Source organism: Chenopodium album, chromosome 18 (genome assembly GCF_948465745.1).
Source record: "Chenopodium album chromosome 18, dcCheAlbu1.1, whole genome shotgun sequence".
NCBI lineage: Eukaryota > Viridiplantae > Streptophyta > Magnoliopsida > Caryophyllales > Amaranthaceae > Chenopodium > Chenopodium album.
The window spans coordinates 18,310,566-18,330,285 of record NC_137851.1 but is presented as its reverse complement, the minus strand read 5'-3'; the positions used below and the strand labels follow the sequence as shown (position 1 = coordinate 18,330,285).

The window sequence follows — 19,720 nt, the reverse complement described above, 5'->3', positions numbered from 1 at the left end:
AAAATTACCCTTGAGTATTTTTAAACCCAAAGTGAGATTATACAGTGAACCCTTACAGGTTCACTCCAAAAAAATACCTTGACCCACTAAAAAGTCGTCAATTGGGACGCATTTGTTGAATTGTCTTGTTCAAAAGACATTTTTAGTGATCACTAATCGGGGTTGTAATATCCGAATATTTTATGATTTTATATAATATATTTTATAAAAATATAGTTTATTTTTATTTATTATATAACTTTTCTAATCTCATATTTTTATTTTAGAGTTTGGAAAGGTTTAAAACCCTATTTTAATTTAAATATGACTCTTTATTTTTCTAAGCGTATATAAACTATTTTAACCCTATTAGTATTTGTGCGGCCGTAAGTTTTGATATTAAAATTCCTTTCTCGTGGGTTATAGCTAGCAGCAGCCATATTGCCATGAATTCATATGATAAGTATTTATCTTCATAAAACTCTTGATCAAACCCATTATCATTACTTTTCCCCAAAATTACAAGTTTTGTGATTTGTGAATTGTGGATTGTTGGAGTACCTTGCGTGAGTTGTTGTTAATCGTGGAGTATCTTGTTCTTATATTTGCTTAATTATTTTCGGAAGGTAATCACACAAACTTCATGTTTAATTATTATTTATTATATGTAATCACACTATATTTTTGAGATATTTGTATTTTCGTATTGTTATGTGTGATATGATTTATTATTTGTACTCTTTGTATATATGATTAATTATTATGGTATTATATGATTTGATTAGATTTGAGTATTGTATTATTTTTGTTGTACATAATTGATTATACAACTATGCTAGGGTTTTAATGTTGTTGCTCTAGGGAGTATTGTTGTCGAGGTTTAGGGTTACTAATATAATATTGGGTTGAGAATTGATTATATTTGGGTTATTAGTATTTTTTTAAGAGTTGAGATATTGTGAATCGAATTGTCATGTAATTTGGGAACTCGTGCCATTATTGAGATACTATTTATTATCAAGTTAATGATTATTTGATCTATGAGATCAAAAGGGTGAACATTATTATTTAGTTCTTGGTTTGAGGCTCGGCGTTATATACCTTAGTACTTGGCATGTTGGTAAGCGGATGACAATCATGAGTTAAGAATGAGGTACAATCTTTATTATTTATTTTTCTATGGTCCCCTACAGTGGGAATTGGCCCGTATGTGGTCTGGTTCAAGGTGTTTTCTGGTTATTGAGAGTATTCAAGTTTCTATACTTGTTGGTTTGTTATTCAAATTACCCATGTCCAAGGCTAGGTATAAAACAAGAGCATGACACACTTATTGGTTATGAGTTAATTGAGTGAAGGATTGTATTATTATTCGAGGTTGAGTTGATAAAGGTTATTTTCAGAGTACAATGTGTAATGTAGTTTCGAACTACATTGTTTAATTGATCTAGTAATGTTGATTATCCTATTATACTCTATATTCTGATATGTGGTGTTTACTCAGCTTTTTGCCGACGTGTGTGTTGTTTTATTGTGCTACTTGTGTTTGCGGCCATGTCTTTTTCTTATGGTGGCCCTGCGATGATCTATTTTGAAATTTGTCCTTAATGGTGAGCAGTCAAGATTTTCTAAGCAGGTTAATCATGTGATCGTAGCTAAAGGAGCTCAAGTGTTATGATTAGTCTGTTATAACAAGTTTGTAAAGTTGTATAAATAGCTCACTTAGATTTATTGGGTTGTATTGTTGGGATTTTGTAAGCCTTAACACTTGACAAGTTGTTAAGTGTGGCGATGATACCTCTGATTTAGGTGTATGCTTCCGCAATTTTATTCAAAAGTTGTCTATTTTTCTTTTATTTATTGTTTATTATTAATAGTAAATCGGGGGTGTTACAGGGGTGATTTTCCTCAACCAAGGTGGTTCATTCTACTTTTATGAGTGAATCCGTCAAAGATCACAAAAATCCCACTTACAAAAAATGACATTTATGTCAACTACCCAAATTAAAAACCCAATGGAATTGGTTACTTAAAACATGGCATCAAGTCCGAACTACGAAGGTTTTGATCCGTGAGTGAATTCAAAATCTCACTATGATCGGTACGTTGTGTAACTTTGGTGCTCAAACTTACCTTTTATTATATTATTTTTTTGTGATTAACATGTCTTAAAACTTGATTTTTAACTATGCAATAGTAAGAGCCCGTTCTTTAGAATGGAAGGGAAGACGAGTTTCAGACTTTCGATTCTCTTAACCTAAACCCCGACCCTGTGCCTTATTTATTTTTATGGAGTTAACAGTTTATTTCTTTTAGTTTTATTCCTTAAAATTGACTGTTTTAAAATCCATCCTTATTCGGATAAAAATAAGGTGGCAACTCTAAATTTTGTTTATAAGTCTTATCAGACACTTAAGTGGAACCTTTATAGGCTAATCTTTGTCCACTAAAAATCAGATACCACAGGAAGTTGAATATATATATAATATAATATAATATATTGTGCTCAAATTATATTGTTCATGGAAAATACATAAATATCACATGATTAGAGGTGGAACAAGATATCTATAGACACCAAATGTAACAAAAAATGTTCATTTTACAAGACACATATTTACATTTAAGATTTAATGGTTCACTTTCATGTTTATGAAACATTTACATGTAATAGTATAGAAATGTATTATTATTGTAATTAAATTAAATTTATTTTATGTTAACAATTATTTTTACCAACATTTTATTTAACTAAAAATAGAATTCTTAGATGTATGTATTTGCATACATCTTACTATATTATTTACACATAGCTCTTGAAATGAACATTTGATGATACAAAAATGAACATTTGTTGAAACATGAATAAACAAAAATGAACGTTTGATGATACAATACTTCCAATTAAAATGATTTGAATGCAGTATTTCTTATATTTGCTCTTTTTTTTATATAGAAAATTCTAAAAATACAATAATTCAGAAAATATATTTATTTGAAAAAAACTCCTTGTTAAAAAAATGAACATCAAATAATACAAAAATGAAAAAAATTTACCAGAAAGACATAAATGAAAAAAGAAGGGGCAGGACACCCGCGGAGGGTGGGGGGGTGTGCAGCCGTGCAGGCAGTGTTCCCTGCCAGGGGTGCAGGTAAAAATTTGTACATAACTTCCTTGTTATAACTCGGATTTGGGCTTATAATAAGCTCTTTTCATGACCCATCCAACTACACAATTAGTGTACCAAAATTATAGACCAAAATAAACTAGATTGGACGCTTTTGTAAAAAGGACACGTAATGAATTATTTTTTATAGGGAAAGGCTAGAAATGATTTAGTTCTAAAGGAAATTCACGATACTCTTCAACTCTTCACCTAACTTGATAATCAAGGACGTGAAAGGTACTTATCAGCGGGTTTGGTTTTTAGGGAGACACAATCAGGTATCTACAATCAACAACTATTCTTTGGGATCTAAGTAAATGTTTTTTCTCAAGAGGTATCATTTCATGATTATGTATCATATTATGTTTAACAACTTTCCAAACACCATCAACCCCAATGGAAAACTGAACAAATGATGTACAATTTGTACGTTCATCCAATCTTTCATACTTTCTAGTGTTTTGTTTCTTATTGTCTTTAGCCCCAGCTTTTGAGCAATAAAACTGCCTCATAGTCCATTTCCCAGTGCTCTTACTACTCCTTGACGATCCCTTCCTAATACTAAAACCTTTTTGAAATGCATACTCATTATATAAATCGTAAGCCTCTACAACACCCTTAAAAGTCTTCAACATTAATTCAGACTTGTCTGACTCTTGAACAATTATTGGATCTTTACTCATTGAAAGAAATGAACATAATATAGTCACATACTGTTCAATTATTGGATCTTTACTCACTGAAAGAAATGAACATAATATAGTCACATAATGTTCAATTATAATCAACTCATACTGTGTCTAATAAAAATGTTCATATCAAAACACATCAAATGTTCATTTATTTTAGAAAAAATTGAAAATGACAAAAAAAAAACCGAGTCATTATTAGAAAATTGTTCATAATCAAAATAGTAAATTCAATTAAAAACATTATAATGTTATTATAATGCCAAAAACATGTATAATCAAATAAAAAACATACAAAATACAGTAAAAAAAAAAATCAAAGTTAAAATTATACAATTAAAAATAAAAATTAAACAAGCAACTATTCAACTATGAAATAATCAATCGACAAAATTAAACAATATAATCATGCATGAAACAATAAGACACTCAAATTCATCAATTAAATACATTATAAACTTCATTGAATCAAAAAGGAAAAAATTATTCCATAAAAAAGCACTAAATTATTCAATCAAAAATCAAATAGAAGAATTAAATTAAACTTACATTCATTCATTAAGGTAGGAAGAATTCTAGATGAAAACTCAACAGCAAGCTCCATTGTTATGCACAACCAAAGGAATCGAAAATCTTGATTTATCGTAGAATCGAAAAGAAAGGGAAAATCTGAATTCATTCAAAAAGAATTGAAACTCGAAAATCGAATTTGAACAATGAAGAAAAAATATGGTAAAATTGAGAAGAGAGAAAAAGTCTGAATTAAATGGAAAGTATTTAAATGCTTTAATTGGAAACAAATTAAATAACATGTATACTCAGTTACGGGAACAAAATTGCGAAAGAAAGTGAAATTTAAGAACTAAGAAGAACGGCGTCGTTTAGAGGAGGAAAAAATACATCTGGGCTATCCACAAAGCAAAACGATGTCATTTTGTAGCAACCTCAGTTAAAAATTTGCGTTTTTAGTTGATTTTTTTGCCTTGGCCCACAAATGGCCTGAAAAGCCTGTATGGGCCGACCATTTGGGTGGGTTTGGGCACAAAAAAATCTGGCTCGAAGCTTGGGCCGACCTGAGAAGTGAGCTGATTTTTTTGGCCTCAGCCCGACCTAATCTGACCAATGATCACCTTTAGACTTAAGCTAGTTAATCGAAAAAGGTAATTATCAATGAAAACAAAATTTTAAAAACATAATAAAAAAACCTAATCTCATTGAAAATACCCCACTTCTTTATCCATAACATACGTTTTGCTCTTTACTTCTGTATCTTTGTCACATCTCACATTATCCAAAACATTCATACACCACTACCACTATCATCAAAAATTCAACAAACAACAACACAAAAATTTATTATTCTAGTGCAAAATTAGTTGATCATCTCCACACATAAATAACATAAACTTACAATTTGCATCAAAAACTAAATCACTCTTCAAACCCCTCACATCTTAATCAACCACTCACCTCTTTCCACGTACCCTTTTTCCCACTTCGTGAATGTCTCCACCTTCACTCCTTTCACTCTCTTTTGATACACTCCAAATAAAGAAACAAAACAAAACAAAATCCTTCGTATCTTCTCAATTCTTCCCCACTCTCTCTCTCACATTCCCATCAACCACATCTCGCCACGTCACACTCTCAACCAATCACAAAGCGCGTGACTAACCCCCTCTTTTAACTCTTCCCCACCACTTTCTCTCTCCTCCTCAAAACTTTCCGCCTCCCACGATATTCACAATTTCACTCACCAAACTTCCGCCCAACCTCCAAAAATACCCTCCAATTTCCCAAAATGCCCCTGCATTGTGGTTAAATTTTCACTTTCTACCTCTTTCTCAGTGAAGAAGAAAAACAGGAGAGAGAAAAAATGGGGGAAATGGTGAGACTAGACTTACGTAACGATGACGCTTCTGATGAACGCTTGCTTAACGATGCTGGCGTCACTAGCTACGACAATGGCGGCGCAACCGGTGACCGTTCATGGCGGTTGAACTTTGATGATTATCAAGTGTCTACTGAGCATAAGGAAAAACCACCTCGTAAACTTCATGATTGTCTTGGAGTTTCAGGTAATTTCACTGCATAATTTTTGAATATTTTGAAAAAGTTTGATTATTAGTGGTAATTTGAAAATCTACTTTTGGTTTTGTTATGATTTTAAAGTTTTTTTGGTTGAATTTAGTTAATTGGAGTGAATTTTGGTGGAATTGAATGTTTTGAATGATTCGTTTACTATTTTGGTTATAATTCTTTATTTTGATTGTTTTTGAGTATTTTTTTTTGGTGAGATTCTTGTATTTTTGGATTTTCTAATAATGTTATTTTAGCATTGGAATAGATTCTGAGTGTATTATTAGCATGTGAAATTATCTTATATAGTTAGTGATTATGCCTTTTGGTGTCCTTTTGGTTTATAGTTTTGAGTATATTGTGTGCTTTTATATGTAGTAAATTGATATAAGTGGTAATTGAATTATGGAATTTCGAGTGGTCGACAGGGAATTTGACTTTTCTGGTTCGATTCCGGTCATGTCTGATTCTGATAAATATATAGCATTATAGCCTTTGTAGGTTAATTATTAGACCTATGTAGAGGTATTAGATGCTGTTTAATCAGTATAAAAGGTTTAGCATAAGACTGCTTTGTGGTACCTGTTGAAATTTTTGGTAGTCTTGGTTTAGCTATCTTGAGTTTCACTTGTATGATAACAATCGCGGGCAGCTCAGGTTGTGATGGAGAGGCTAGATACAGCTCTGAAGAATGGTAACAGTAAGTTAGTTAGGTTGATTATTAGTAATTTCAATTTATTTGTTAGTTGTGTTGTTGCTTCTTGCTTCTAGTTGGCTACTGTGTAGAGCTTTGTAGTTTATGGTTAAAAGAAGTGTGTCTGAAAGCGGTCAAGCTGAAGCTATATGATTTGATGATGGAAGCAATCGTTTTGTAAGGACTACTTCTTTGGTCATATGTTTTCTGGTTGTTTAATGTTTGTATACTAGAATTTAGCAGTTTGCTTCTCTTATTGGCTTGTATTTTAAAATTTCTTTGCGTTGAAAGTTTAGTAAATGCCGAGTGAGCATTTTGGTAATTGTTTACCTTGAAGGTTGAATTGTTGTTGAGCTACTCTAGGTGAATTATTCTTATGTAATATGTATTTACTTATTTCTTACTCATACTTATTTATATCTATTTATTTTGATATGTTAAGGGCCAGAAGATGATATAGCCGAATACTATCAGCAGCAGGTAGAAATGCTGGAGGGTTTTAGTGAAATGGATGCCTTGGCTGAGCGTGGGTTTGTTCCTGGGATGTCACAGGTGTGTATGCCAACAGTTTGGCTGTCTCTACCTTAGCATGATTTATGCTAGTTTCTGCTTTTTTGAAGTGAAATGTCCTCCAGATTTGTGTCTAAGGTCACTGTTCCCCTACTGCAGGAAGAACGGGAAAGCTTGGCTAGAAGCGAAACGTTTGCTATTAGGATTTCAAATATTGCCAATATGATTCTTTTTATTGCAAAGGTTTATGCATCTGTTAAAAGTGGTTCTTTAGCAATCATTGCGTCCACGTTGGATTCACTTCTTGATCTTCTATCGGGTTTTATACTGTGGTTCACTGCATTTTCTATGTCAACACCTAATCCATATCAATACCCCATCGGAAAGAAACGTATGCAGCCACTGGTGAGTTCTTGATTTAACTTAATTATCTTATGTGCACCATGTGTTATTTTGTGCATGTCAAAGTATCCCTAGATCCATCTACGTTTAAGGATGGAGTGACTAAGTGAGTATAGAGGTTGTAGAAATGAGCTGCCAAACATTATCTGAAGCTGATAAACATAGATATCGGCATTTTGGACATTTCTAATTAAATAGGGTCTTAAGTGATAGGAATACAAACTCAATTGTAAAGTATCTTTGATGGTTGAGGTAACTAAAGTTGTTTATTCCAAAAGCATTAAATTGTGCTCCTTTGTACCTAGTGGGTTAGTAAGGGCTGTGCTTAGAGTGGAAAGCTTTTGACTTTCTTCCTAAATCCATGTAGGCTATGGTAAGAATCGATGTAGTCTGTATAATCTTCTACTGTTGAATGGAGTAATGCAATTTCTCCATATCTTAAGATTTGACAAGGAATCTTGATCTTCCTTCATGCATTAAAGATGATATTGGTTGACGAATAAAGAAATTTCAATGAACAAGGACAGAGGGAGACCAGGGAGTAGCATGTAGTATATTTAAAATTTTGACTTCATTCATGGCCACCCAAAAGATGCTTACTTTTTCCGTCTTTGATTAACTTTGGTCTTAAAAGTTAAAAGTTATTACTACAAACTGTAATGGACCCAAGAGCTCGTGGGGACATCAGATTGGTTCTATTACTATTTTGGACTTTACTAATTCCAAACAATTTTCTGTAATTGTGGTTGATCAGCCTATAATGTTTTGTTATTGATGAGATACAAATCATACAATATGATTTATGCTTAGTCTCACTTGGTTGATTAGTTAAGGTAGGAATACAGGCCCTGATAAATTGATAATGTAATATCCTCTCCATTATCCTTGTATGCCCTTCAAAAAAAAAAAAAATATTAGCTTTGTATGCAGAACATGTATAGAAGCTGGTTCCTTATATTGTTTACTCCATATAACAATAGCAGTCTTCCTCATATTTTTTCCCTTTCCAGTAAGGCTTCCCTCTTGTAATGGACCACCTCATTGGCTCATTGAAATGACTCAGTGTGTCATGAATTTGTGATACTGCACCAACTGGATGCACATTATGAACCCTACAATTGTATATTATAATTTGAAACATTAATATTTGTTGATTAGATTATTAGTGTGTGGTAATTGTTATGATTTTTTATTGTTTACATATACTATGGATAGTTCATGTTAGTTTTTGTTGCTAGAAAACTCTAAAGTCTAGGTTGAGTGATGTTCAATATGAATCTCTAACTATAAGGCAAAACCAAGTGGGGTTAGATTTTTTTTTTTTTTTATAAATTTTTTATTGAAATATAAAGATTTTAACGTATTGATTACTGCTCATGGTATTAGCAATTAGATACTTATTGTCATGAGAAACAAGCTGGCATTTACAGCCAAATAGTTAAATAAAAAAAGAATTGTAGTCAACTGATTTTCATCAACCAGCCATTAACACTTGTTTTTATTTTTTCTCCTTTTAATAGCATCATAATACACGGAAAGGAGTGGATATGAATTGAGAGATATGGTTGTAATGGATAAAAGTAGTAGATATGGGAGATTTGAAATATGAATCTTAGGCAAAAGGTAAAAAAAAAAGGCTGATTTGATGAATAAATTGTTAGAGGGACACCGATTTTAGTGGAAAAATAGAGGTAAATTTAGAAGGAAAAGAAAAGACTAGATTTATGATATAACTAAAATGATTCCAAATTTTAGCAAAGGGGAATACCCAAATTGGAATGCGTAACAAATAAAATGGACCAGGGGGAGCACCATGCAGTTCTATTGTATGTATGCCTTTGAAATCTACTTCTAGATAATTTAGCTGGAGATGCATATGAAATATAGTGGAAATAAAGGGGCATAATTATCCCTGCTTGCCCAAGTTTGTTTAGCAAGAAGCTTAATTATTTATTTATTTATTTATTTTTCCCATTCTTTAACTAATATCATAACTGTGTATACTTATCCAACACTAATAATGTTGACTTCATAGCATGCTTTTTATTAATTTTATTTGTTAATTTAATATTTTCTTTTATTGTGATGCTGGTAATTACATTCGTGCCTGAACTATGGTAATAGCTTGAGCTGCCTGTACTGGCTCATTTTGTTTTCTTCTAATTTACTCAATGTCAACTTTTGTGACAGAATTGCTAATATCAAGTATATTGGAAATGTTTTGGGCAGGGCATTCTTGTTTTTGCTTCTGTCATGGCTACGCTAGGATTGCAGATTATCTTGGAGTCTACTCGGCAGCTTTTATCTGATGTAAGTCATAGTTTAAGAAGTATTTGTCGTAATGTAGATATGTAGGCACTGGTTGGGTTTTTATTCATCTGAATCATCATTGCTTTTGTCTATTAAATTCTCACAATTCTATCTGCTTTGCAAATGATGTACTGTTTAATTGTTTGTTTCAGGAAAGTGATTTTAGCTTGAATAAGGAACAAGAAAGCTGGCTTGTGGGCATCATGCTGTCAGTTACTGTTGTTAAACTTCTGTTAGTCCTTTACTGCCGCTCTTTCACTAATGAGATAGTCAAAGCTTATGCCCAGGACCACTTCTTTGATGTTATTACAAATATAATTGGTCTAATTGCTGCTCTCCTGGCTAATTATGTTAGTGACTGGATGGATCCTGTTGGAGCTATCATTGTAAGTGCAATCAATAATTTCTTTCTTCCATATTTTGCTTTGCAGTAAGACAGTAGTTTTAGCTGTAATTTAATGCCATAACCAGGTTAGATTGGAGGTTTCTGGTGACTTCAAGCAATGCCTTTTTAGGCTTTGCTTTTTTATATCTCTTCTAAGTAGAAACTTATAGGAAAATCTCATGAAGGGCTGAAAGTATTTATAAAGGGTCAAAAGGTATTTGCGACTTCAAGTAGTGCCTTTGTATACTATGTACTGTTATTATTAGTTACCCCCCTTGTCCCACAACAAACACTCCCATTGTTTTGTTGAGTACTAGGGAATAAAAAAACAAACTCCCCTTGCCTCACAACAAACACCCCCATTTCAAGTGAAATTAACTGAAAATCTGGATCTAATATTCGATTAAAAATTTTGGATACATAAACCAATATGGGTTTTCAGATTGAGAACTCAATTTTGATTAGATACTATTATGAGTATCATTTTAAAGTAATGGGTACTTGATAATTATTCGATAAACATAATTTTTTATTTTTATGGTCTTATGATATTTTCCTTGAAAACCATAACTCTCAAATTATTTACTATTTACATTCTAGTTTAAGTACATTGAGTTGTGTTAGTGATGTAGTTTAGATCATGTGTTGATGTTGGTAATAAAAGTTGGAATGATATTAAGGATCATCTAGTTGTCTGTCCTTTTTTTTTTTGTTTTTTTGAAATCTTAAAACAAAAAATAAGAAACCAAGGGTTCATTTGGCATCGGTTAGGTTTTTTGTTTTTCAGCATCATATGATCTGTCATGTAAATAATAAAAAAATAGTCAAACTTATTAAAAATCATGATAATTTTGAAAAATGACAACAAAAAAGTAGAAACACCTTTTTCTTATTTCCTATTTTTGGTTGGTTGGTTGGTTTTTTTTTTTTTTTTTTTTTTTTTTTTTTTTTTTTTTTTTTTTTAAATAAAAAAAAAACTAAAAACAAAAAACGATGCCAAACAAGCCCCAAAAAAGTGGTTTCCACTTTTTGTTGTCGGAATTCAAAATCATGACGATTCTAATAAGTTGGATTTTTTTTTTGAATTATATCACATGTAAGTTTCAAAATCAAAATTTGTTATGAAGTTATAACGAACTAGTATTGGGAGTTGGGACTAATGAAGTTGTTTGTTTCATAACAGTCTGCCAGTACTTTTGGTATATTTTCTACCTTCAAAATCAAGTTGTTGACTTACTCTCCCTACATATGTAGTTGTTCTCATAACTACTAGAGCCTCTATATCCTACGTCAAACCAAACGTGTTTTTAAACTTCACAAGAATACGGAGTAGTAATTTTCCAAAAGTGCCTATCATTTTAGAAAAGTAGCTTTGTACCTCCAAACCAAATGAACATTTAATCTTTCCAATGCTTCAAAACAGTTTTCTGGATTAATTCCTCAATTCCATATTGTACTGTTGTAGCGGATTTTCAGTCTTGTTGGCTAAACTTTTGACCATTGTTTATCACCATTATGGCCTTGCTCTTTGATTCATTCCACCTTAAAAGATAGGTTTCAAGAAAATTAATTTTGCATAAGGCATAACCGCGCAAGGGTCATAGTTTAGATAGGGGTCAGTCAGTTGAAACAAGGATCAATAAGATGTAAACTTGTAAGGGCCAATATGTTCAATTTAGAGCTAAAGAGGCAAATAAGGTCACATAATGGAATAAAAAGTGGGAAGACAGCCATATATTAGCTATGTTTATAAACTACACTCGTATCAAATCGCTTTTTTTTTTCTTCCCAGATTATAATAACAATATCTTGGCAGTGTAATTATATGTATACATTAAGATAGTTGGGGTCAACTTCTTAACCTTTATGAATCTCGAATATACTGTGAAATGAGTACGTAATATGATAAAACTGCTCGTCACTTTCTAATATTGAATTCAAACTTTTATGTAACCATATGCTATACTTCATCTATTACTTTGTTTTCAACTAGTGTTAGGTCTTGGATGGGATGGAATGGTGGTCTATATAAAGGAAAATGTTAAAGATCCTCTTATCATCTTATTCATATTTAGTAGTGTGGTTTGCCAGCTAATGTTTGAGAAGCTGGCATGTCAATGTTTAACAGATTTTTAAGGATTCTTGTGTATTGGAATGTGTGCATGACCCCTTGAACATGTATTAGGGGTCTCTTGAAGTTTTGATATCCTTGGCATTGTGAATATGATGTAGCTGTCTAGTAGCAGGGATGAGGTCAACATGTTCAAAAAACACATGATACTGCAAGAGATCAGCCCAGGCCAGTAGTGCATTTCACATATGCTCGGAGAAGGCCCAAACAGAAGCCAGATAGGGAAATAGGAGCTGGACAGTGAGCTGGAAGTTAGTTACAGGGAGGGGTATTTTGGTATTTTGGGAAATAAGTTTGTTAGTCCTTGTTTTGTGTGCTGAGTTTGTTATCACAGTTGGTAGTTAGTTTTGGGTATTTAAGGAGGGAATTTTAATGGGGGAAAATCATCTAGAAAATTATTGTGGAAAATATTCCTTGGAGAGCATCCTTTCCTCTCGAAAGAAGGGAGTTGTATTGTGGTTTCTCTGACTTGCAATACAATCTATCTTTGTTTGGCTATTATTTCTCTTCTCTGCTTGAATTACTCTGTTTTCTGTACTAATCTCCAGCAGATACTTGATCTTGGTATTGGGGCTAGGGTCTTTGTTTCTTTGGACATACCCAAACTCAAACTTTCTATTTCTTATTGAGCGAACCATAAATGATTAGTATTACTGTCAGCAAGCCCATGTTACATTGTTACCTGGTTAATTCTTTGTCAAAAAGGTTCTGTATTGGTATGAAGTTCTTACAACTCTCTTAATTCAGAGCTTTCTTCAGTATATTTTCCAATTTTGATAATGAATACATGCTTATTTTCCTCCCTTTAAACTCATTACTTCTTATTGAAAATCCTTGAATGCTCATAGACATTTCTCTTCTTGTAGCTTGCTCTGTACACAATACGTACTTGGTCAATGACAGTGTTGGAAAATGTCAACTCATTGGTTGGAAAATCTGCTACACCAGACTTCCTGCAGAAATTAACATACCTGTGTTGGAACCACCACAAGGCAATCCGGCATATTGATACAGTTCGAGCATACACTTTTGGATCCCACTACTTTGTCGAGGTTGACATAGTACTGCCTGCAAGCATGGCTCTGCAAGAAGCGCATGACATTGGGGAAACTTTGCAAGAGAAACTTGAACTCTTACCTGAGATTGAACGTGCTTTTGTTCACCTCGATTATGAATACACTCACAAACCTGAGCATGCTCAAGCCCATCTATGAATGTCCACAGGTGAAGGAATCATTTTCTGCTGGATTTTATCCTTTATTTATGCTGGATATGCTTGATGACGGAAGTTCGAATGTGAGATTTGGATAGTAAGTTATCTGACTATTGAAAGGAAGAATTGACTGAACAGAGCCGTATATGATATTTTGAAATGGGAATTGGGTGAGCATTCTACAATACCAGAACCATTATGATATGATCTTCATTCTATCATCATCAGAACTTTGGAAGTAAATGAGTAGAATGAGTTGAACTCTGAGCTGTGAAGCTGTGGGATTTCTAAATGCATAGGGAGTCAAGGTTAATATTTATAGGAAAGTTATATGCTCTGTAACCCTTCAAAATTGTTGTATTTAGCTTCTTATCCAGTTAATGATTATTTTGGTTCAATGTGTATATGCTATACCCGAATTCTATGTATCAGGACTTTGTTCTCTCAATGTATATGATTAACTCGCATTGCATCAAACTGTTTGACTGATGATGACTAGATATTGTGTTTAGAACAACCATCATACAACTCGCCTACATGCTAGGAGGTGGGTGAGAAGCCTTATATCTTACTAATTACAAGGAACAGTAGTATATGCAAACTCTGCGTGTGAAATATCATCAAATAGTTCGACAATGTGCTAATAAAGCTGATGGCCTATCTTGCTGTATTTATTCAGCTTATTTGCTGAAGTGTCTTCTAATTTGTCGTCTAGAGTTAAATAGAAATTCCTTGCAGGGAGTTGAAATGTGTCAGGATGCCCTGGAGGTGTCTCATCTCCTATGGCAGCAGTATTTTCTGCCGAGCTGATGTCTAAACGGAGGGTGCTAAAGTGCTACATAATTGTATCATTAAGTATGTAATACGAATACAAGCTAAGTGATCTCTTTCAGAAAAAAAAAGGAAAAAAAACATGCCCTTTGTTTTTTTAATAAGTGATTTATTACTAATTTTGGAAAGTTTTAAAAACGTTTTAATACATTGGTCCTCTCACTATTGATCCCACCATTCCAATTTTCAATATTTTCCTCACTCTGTTCTCTCACTATTATAAAAATATTTAATTTTAAATTAATACTTATCGTCTCATTTATTTCTTTCTGTACATAATTTTATTTGAAAATTCTCTTATGAGTTGACCAAATGGATTATGTGCATACGGTTTTTTTTTTTTTTTTTTTTTTTTAAGCTTAATTAAATTAAATAATTGTCAAAGTACAGCAAAGGAACGAAGCTAAGACAGGAGCATGTTCACAGCAAAGATAATACAGGCTCCTATCAAGATCAAAAGAACACAAATGAACAACCACTAAACTAGCCGCATCAACATCCGAAATATGCATTACAAAACAACCCACAACTGAGAAAACAAGCCAGAGGTTCGAACAGCAAGACTTTTCACATAGCACTTTTATTTGCTTCCTTCACATATATGTCCCTAGCAGTCTTGCACTTACTGGAGGGGAGTCATAAAGCTTTCCCATTCCATCAATTCCATTCTTGTCCATAACCAATTTTGCAAGGCAATGTGCAACTCCATTAGCTTCCCTAGGAATGTAGTTGAACTCGAAATTGCAGCCCTTGTTAAGCAAGCTTCCCATGTCTTTATGAATGGCAGCCAGTTCGCTGGTACCATGCTTTCCCACATCAACTATTGTATTCTCTAGAGTTTGTGCATCAGTTTCGACTATAGCCTCCTTGAAGCTGGCATCTATTGCCATCTGCATTCCTCCAACCATAGCCAACAATTCTGCTTCTGCCGGGTTTCTAGCTCTGGTTTTCCACGCCTTGCCCATCATCCAAAGGCCTCCCGCGTCTCTGATCATAGCCCCAGCCGCGGCAACACCTTCACCCTTCCAAGCTCCGTCAGTGTTGATCTTGACTGTCTTACCAGTAGGTCTTCTCCATTTCACCTCTTCCTGACACCCGGCTGGAGTTTTCGTCTTCCCCTGAAAAGTACTAATGTTTGCAACCAAATCCACCACGTACCTATTAAACATAGAAATGGGGTGTGACATGGCAAGCTGGAAAACCGTGAGGTTTCGAGCTTTCCAAAGATGCCATATAGCCACTGAAAACACGATTCTCCAACTCTCACCAAGAGACAAATTATAATTAATCCAATCCTCCCAATCCATGTTAAAAAGGTGTGATAATTAAAATTATTATCCATTTTATTTCCTCCAAAGATTCTTGACCATAACACCCTAGAATTGATACAGTCTCTAAATAAGTGCAAATGGGTTTCCATATCTAAGTTGCATCTAGTACACGAAGGGTCAAAGTTGGGGATAGTATGAGCAAGAACAGTCGCCACTGGGAGAATATGATGCGCAGCATTCCATACAAGCATTTCATACTTGTAAGGGACTTGCAAGCACCATATTTGCTTCCATTTGACAGAAGGAAAGGAGAGGTGAGTAGAAAAATTGCTACATACTTCGAATAGCGAACGAACCATTAGTCTCTAAACTCCAACAAAGGGTATCATCCATATGTGCATACATATCTAGCGTAAGCAACATGGTACAAGTATATATAATACTAACAAATATATCTATTCATTATGTATACATTTTCATAGTAAATTTATTACAAGTATTTAGCAAAGTTAACATCACGAACTAAATAATCATTATTAACGCAAATTCCATAAATATTAATCATAAAATTGGGCTATCGCGCGCTATCACAACTAGTATATTTTGTTAAAGGACCGATTCTACCAAAAGGTGATGGTTAAAAATCAAGAATATATTTTACTCTCTGCCATGTCCCCCACATTAAGTGTTAAATTATGACTCGAAATCTAGTAGGGTTGATTTTGAATGTAGATATCTCTCAAATTACAAGTGCTTTTGAGGTGATTCGAGTTGGAGGTGTCGAGGTGATAGCTTGGTTCAAGAGCTTTCCAATGGTAGGTCATATGTCCAATTCGAATAAGAAACGAGAAAGTTATGACCGTTTTACGAAGACCTGACAAACTGGAATGATGCTGACGAAGTGCTCGACATAGCACGTCCGTGCCTGGACGAGTTGGGCGTCTTTTTTGGTCCGGTTTTAGCTTAATAATTTTAGGAATAATTTTCCTAAAATTATACTTCTTCTATGATGGCTATTTGAGTATACTTGGAGAACAATTTAGGGTTTTTATTTGGGTTTCCTTGTGTTATAAAAGGACCCTTTAGCTGATCAATTAGATTATACCTTTTGAGCCATTAGATTTAAGATTCCTTGTATTATTCTCTCGTTCTTTCTCCATTATAGTGAAGAAGTTCTCGATTCCCCCACCCATGGATGTAGGTCTAATTTAACCGAACCACGTAAATCCTTGTGTTCCTTGTTTATCTACTGTATTGCTTTTCTCGTTCTTAATTTTCATTGACTTGTTCCGCATTAACCAAACACAATTACACCCTAATTTCCTAACAAGTGGTATCTAGAGCCAAGGTTTTTTAAGGTCTTAGGTTTTAGGTGTTTATAGATTAATTTGATTAAATTATGCCAATGAATTCGACATTGAGAAATTCGATAGGCAAGTGAATTTTGGCATATGGCAATTGAAGATGAAAGACATATTTGTTCAAAGTGGTTGTCACAAGGCTCTTGAAGTTGTATCCAAAAAGTCTTCGGGCATGACAAAGGATACGTGGGAGGAGATCGATTTGAAGGCTCTTTAAGTTGGGTTTCGATGAGTCCAACTCATCGCGGAACAAAACCCAACCCCAAGACCCGCTCACAATTAATATAACTAAATGACATAAATAACAAGAAGGAGAGAAAAGACGATCTTATCCTTGCCGCGTGCTTCGCTCTCACTAGGAGCTCTTCAAAGCCAAGTCTTGCAAGCGCAGAGACCTCCTACGGTATCCACCCGCAACTCGACCTCGACCGGTTTTACTTGGAGTTTAGCCAAGTCGAACCAAAACACTACTCGAGTATTATATGAACTTAAAGAATTTCTCTCAAGTGGAGATGCCTTATTAAGTTCCTACTTAAGTGACTTTCTCCAATTCCCAAGGTGGGTATTTATAGAGAATGTCATGAGAGAATTCCACTCTCCCATCAATGTGGGAGAGTTGGTAAAATCAATTTTCCCATTTTATTTTTAAATCAAAAATAAAAGAAATATCAAACAACTAATTAATCAACAAGTGGCAATCATAGGAGGAGAGGTTAGGTGAGGACCACAAGGAGAGGGGACCATTCCTTCCTCCCCAAGATTCCCCTTAGCCGCCCAACACTTACCACATGGCTTCACCCCTGCGCGCCACGTGGAAGCTGCCTTGGGTACCAAGGCGCGCCCAGCTGGCGGCCTTGGGCCTTGGCTGGGCCTGCCCGTGGCTGCTTGGTGCGGGGATGTGCGCTACCTCGGCCTAGCAAGCCACACATATATGCGGGCTGCTGGCCGAGGCTCGTTGCTGCGCTTATGCTAGCACACACAGTCCAGCACGCCACACTTGCTAGCTGGTTGCTGCTGGGCGCGTAGTGCCTGGCGCGCCAGCAGTGCTAGCCTCGCACACTTGCACGCACATGCACAACAAGCCACGCATGCATATGCGGGCTGCTGCTGCTTTGTGCGCGACTGGTGCATGTTGGCCATGTGCACCTAGCACCATTGCCTAGGTGCGATGCACATGCTAGCACCATTTGCCCCTAGCACTCGGTTTACTCGGGGCATTCCGATGATAGGGGTATTTTGGTAATTGTCGATTAATTAGTTTGATTTTACCGTCTCGTCTTTTATTAATTCGACTCGACTTGCGACGCTCGGTTTCGACGCTCCTAGCTCGATTTCCGACGTCTAAATATTTAATACTCGAGCGACTCATTAATTCCTTTCGAATTAATTCGTCGTGTTGGATCGTTAGTTGCTTGGGTGTGACTCGAAGGGTTCAGTCAAGATTAAGCTGTAATATTAATTATGGATTAATATTACTGATCGGAAGCGGCCACCAATTAGGCATTCTGATCACTTGACCTCACTGAATAATTAGCTTTCTAATAATTCCGAACCCTCTATCGGAATAATACACTTGTTCGAAGAGCACCATACCTATCAATCTCCCACTTGTCCTTCGGGACAACTGCGGTTTTTGTGTATAGCCTATTTCCTATGTCACTTAATGTCTCTTCATGAACTGTAAGGTAAGATTATTCATCATCCTTATTACGTACAGAAGTGTTTCTCGAAATCCGATTTTGATTGTCAATAAACAGATGATTTCTAAAATCCATCTGAGCACGACCATGCATTTTACAGTCTCGCTCTTCGAGAGGCCTTGTAAACAACAAAGACATGTTCCCTATTATTAGTAGGGGACATTCCCAGTCTTGTACTGTCATCTTTTCATACTAAGAGGACCTAGTCGCCCGAGTGTTGCCGTTATAATCTCCATGTACGACAAATGTTTGACTAACATCAAAACGGACTAGTACTCAAACAAGAGAACTCACAATACTCATGGTCGAGGAAAGAGGTTCCGATAGCCATAATGAGATGTATACTTATGACGATTTTTAAATCTCTTAAAGTAATCTCATAGGTCGATCCAGTATTGTTCTAAACCAATACCTGTGCAAATGATTTATGACAATCATGTCCTTGTAGCACAAGAAACGGTGCTATAAATCAAACTACACACTAATCTCAAGCGGTCATTAATCGTCCATCATTTAAATAACCTCGATTAGGGATAATTTTCGATTATAATATTCAATGTTCACTTAATAGGTGTTTCTTTATCCAAGACTGGTCTTGATACCCTATTTTGAATATTCTCAGAATCGAATGGACTCAATATTTAATTCTAAACCACAATTAAATAGAAACGGAGTGATAAAATTGCATGAAATTAAATTTCTCCAAAACTTTAATGGTTCATCTTAGTGTCTTACATTAAAATGTTCAAAATTAATTAAAACACTAAACAGAAAATCAAAGCCAATCTCCAACGTGCCTGATTCCCATTGCCTCAATGTGCTTGTTGTGCTTCACTTGAGGTAGAGGTTTAGAAAGTGGATCAGCAACATTGTCGTCTGTTCCAACTTTACAAATTCTGATTTCACCCTCTGACTTCCATTCTTTTATCATGTGAAATCGCCACTTGACATGTTTGACCTTCTGATGTTCTCTTGGCTCTCTGGCCTAAGCAATAACTCCA

The 19,720-nt window shown here is 34.7% G+C and overlaps 2 protein-coding genes across 2 annotated transcripts; one reads left to right on the top strand and one right to left on the bottom strand.

Moving 5' to 3' along the window:
- Positions 1-3,403: 3,403 nt before the first annotated feature.
- Positions 3,404-4,436, bottom strand: LOC145591955 (protein FAR1-RELATED SEQUENCE 5-like). The gene is made up of 2 exons (XM_081648433.1): positions 4,382-4,436; positions 3,404-3,882 (listed from the first exon to the last, which is right to left on the bottom strand). The coding sequence occupies exons 1-2, from the start codon at positions 4,434-4,436 to the stop codon at positions 3,404-3,406; spliced, it is 534 nt and encodes a 177-aa protein (XP_081504559.1).
- Positions 4,437-5,259: 823 nt separating this feature from the next.
- LOC145591595 (metal tolerance protein 11-like) lies at positions 5,260-14,033 on the top strand. Its single transcript, XM_081648102.1, has 6 exons — positions 5,260-5,910; positions 7,048-7,157; positions 7,275-7,520; positions 9,747-9,827; positions 9,980-10,213; positions 13,210-14,033. The coding sequence occupies exons 1-6, from the start codon at positions 5,709-5,711 to the stop codon at positions 13,555-13,557; spliced, it is 1,221 nt and encodes a 406-aa protein (XP_081504228.1). The 5' UTR covers positions 5,260-5,708; the 3' UTR covers positions 13,558-14,033.
- The last annotated feature ends 5,687 nt before the right edge of the window (positions 14,034-19,720 follow it).

Coding starts and splice junctions, on each gene's coding strand:
- LOC145591595 (XM_081648102.1), top strand. CDS start 5,709: ATGGGGGAAATGGTGAGACTAGACTTACGTAACGATGACGCTTCTGAT. Junction 7,521..9,746: donor AGAAACGTATGCAGCCACTG/GTGAGTTCTTGA, acceptor TGTTTTGGGCAG/GGCATTCTTGTTTTTGCTTC. Junction 9,828..9,979: donor CTCGGCAGCTTTTATCTGAT/GTAAGTCATAGT, acceptor TGTTTGTTTCAG/GAAAGTGATTTTAGCTTGAA.
- LOC145591955 (XM_081648433.1), bottom strand. CDS start 4,436: ATGGAGCTTGCTGTTGAGTTTTCATCTAGAATTCTTCCTACCTTAATG. Junction 3,883..4,381: donor TCCTACCTTAATGAATGAAT/GTAAGTTTAATT, acceptor CATTTCTTTCAG/TGAGTAAAGATCCAATAATT.